The following is a 2,432-nucleotide window of genomic DNA, read 5'->3' as shown; positions in this document are numbered from 1 at the left end:
ATCTACATTTGAAATATATTCCACATGTAATTTGATCTTAAAGGCCTCCGCATGTATATAATTTGTTTTCTTGTTCTTTTCTATTTTACAGGAGCTATATCCAGCCCCACTTTCAGTGTCCTCCTGCTTTCAGACTGCACTTGGCTCAACCTGGCTCAGACATGTCTCTCTCAAACACTCAACTGCCAGTCTGAATGCCCTTCTGGATTGATTTCTAGACACTTGCAGTAAACAATAATATACACTGTCTCCCTGAACTTCAACTTTAAAACATCAGGCCAGCTAAGTCAGCATTCTACATTTGACCTAATGGATTACTAATGAGAAAAGTCACTTTGGGAATGTTACTCATACTTTGTATGGATTAATAATGACCGTCCTTGAACTCTAGTGTAGAGGAAACCATGAGTTTCCCTGTGGGCATTTCTGCATCCAGGAAGCATTTCTTCCTCTCAGTGTATTCCCTTGTGCTGAGATTGCATTTCACAGTGCTTTTTCTGTGCACCATGGCATCCTCATGCCCCAAGAGCTGCTTGTGCACAGATAGGAATGGTCTGGTGGTGGTGCAGTGTTCTTCCCGCAATCTTGAGACCATCCCATCTGATCTACCGCATGACACCGTTGCTCTGCTGCTCTCCTCTAATCATATAACAAAGATTCCTGGCCAGGCTTTTAAACAGCTCCCTCGTCTGCAGGAGCTTGATTTGTCACGCAATGCGATTGACAGTGTGGACGGTGGCGCTTTTCAGGGCATCTCAGAGACCCTGCGTATGCTTAATCTGTCCCACAACCGCCTGCGTGGAGTACCCAAGGGGGCCTTTGCACGGCTCCATGCCAAGATTGGCCTGGCCAACAACCCATGGCACTGTGAATGCACACTACAAGAGGTGCTACGTGAATTAGAACTTGACCCTGAGACCGCCAGTGAGGTGAGTTGCCATACAGCTGTGCAGGATGAGTATGCCGGCAAGCCCGTCATTCAGGTCCTGGACTCCGGCATCAACTTCTGCAATTTTCATCACAAAACAACGGACTTGGCCATGTTTGTCACCATGTTCGGCTGGTTCACCATGGTGATTGCTTATGTCATATACTATGTGCGGCACAACCAAGAGGACGCCCGCAGGCACCTGGAGTATCTCAAGTCTCTGCCAAGCAGTTCCCAAATTAACAAGGACTTGGACACAATCAGTACTGTTCTGTAGCTTCTGCATCAAAGCCTTGGGTCAGGAATGTATTCAACTAATGGGGCACAGCCATGATGGCACAGCAACAAGCCTTAAAGCTCCTCATGAGCACTCCACAAATACATAATGCTGTTTTCTTTGCTCATTTCTAAATAAGTAAATCTTACAGCTCAAAATGTATGGCTTTCAATAGGCAGGTCATGCTAATAAATTTTAGCGTTATTTGCATTTTCAAGTTAGTAGTTAAATATTGGTTAGCAATGAATAGCGATGTGTTCCTACTTGGTAATTCCATATGCATGATATTATGAATTTCTGTTAGGTTTTACCTCCAAGTATGCATTCAGTAATAATAGAAGTGATCTTTTGTGGCTCTTGCAGAAAAGCTCTGCAGAGCTAAATCCTCCCTCCCTCTGCTTCCTAGTAGGTGCATAATTTCTCTCATTATGTCAGTTCATTTGTCCATTTATGTGCTAATGTTAATATAGAGAAAATAGGGCAGAATCAGAGATCGGAAGGCCTTATTTCCAATATATTTATTATAGAGCGGCATAGAAAACTCAGGAAAAGACACTGAATATAGGAATTAACATCACTGCCAAATACTGTTCATTAAAGCTCTGCCTTGTATTTGATCAATATCAGCTCATCCATTAGGGGCAGTTGGAACAGAGCCCTACCAAATATATCTGCCATTCAACAAATGTTAATCTTCATAAAGTCCTCATTCACAATTTTATACGTTTTAAATCCCATTGAATTACTAATAACCATTTTTTGAGTGACCAACATCTGTTATTTGACAGATATATGCCAATGTTCCATTGATTTGCTCGCATTTCTAGATATTGTGCAATCATGGGGCAACAATGCACCAAGTGCTCAAAATGGGGTTGGCAACAAACACTAACAAATGCCAATAGGGGCAAGAATCATGCTTCCCCATAATTGTGGGAAGAGCAGCAGACAGAACAGTTAATGACAGGGCTGTCAGGACCATTTATTTATTTATTTTTGTCAGATTGGGCTAGTTTTTTTAAATCATCTGTGACTGCTAAGATGTTGTTTTATTTTATGTATTAAATTCCTACAAACAAAGGGTAGTGTAAGTGCAGAGAGTGTATATATGATGTACAGAATCATTTCTAGTGTAAGTTATAATGCAAAGATTGGGAAAGGGGATTGTCAATAAATGTGTCTCCCTTTTCCAATGGCCAGATTTTTTGTGCTAGTTTCAAGTCCTTT

At 41.6% G+C, this 2,432-nt stretch overlaps 1 protein-coding gene across 1 annotated transcript; it reads left to right on the top strand.

The window, feature by feature from the left end:
- The first annotated feature begins 404 nt into the window (after positions 1-404).
- On the top strand, positions 405-1,746 carry lrrc3 (leucine rich repeat containing 3). Its single transcript, XM_053626057.1, has one exon. It carries the CDS (start codon positions 405-407, stop codon positions 1,203-1,205), a length of 801 nt encoding a protein of 266 aa, XP_053482032.1. The 3' UTR covers positions 1,206-1,746.
- Positions 1,747-2,432: the final 686 nt, after the last annotated feature.

This window comes from Ictalurus furcatus, chromosome 6 (assembly GCF_023375685.1).
Source record: "Ictalurus furcatus strain D&B chromosome 6, Billie_1.0, whole genome shotgun sequence".
Classification (NCBI taxonomy): domain Eukaryota; kingdom Metazoa; phylum Chordata; class Actinopteri; order Siluriformes; family Ictaluridae; genus Ictalurus; species Ictalurus furcatus.
This window is presented reverse-complemented; position numbering and strand designations above follow the sequence as displayed.

What these genes read in the sequence shown, in the direction of transcription:
- lrrc3 (XM_053626057.1), top strand. Translation starts at nt 405, where the DNA reads ATGAGTTTCCCTGTGGGCATTTCTGCATCCAGGAAGCATTTCTTCCTC.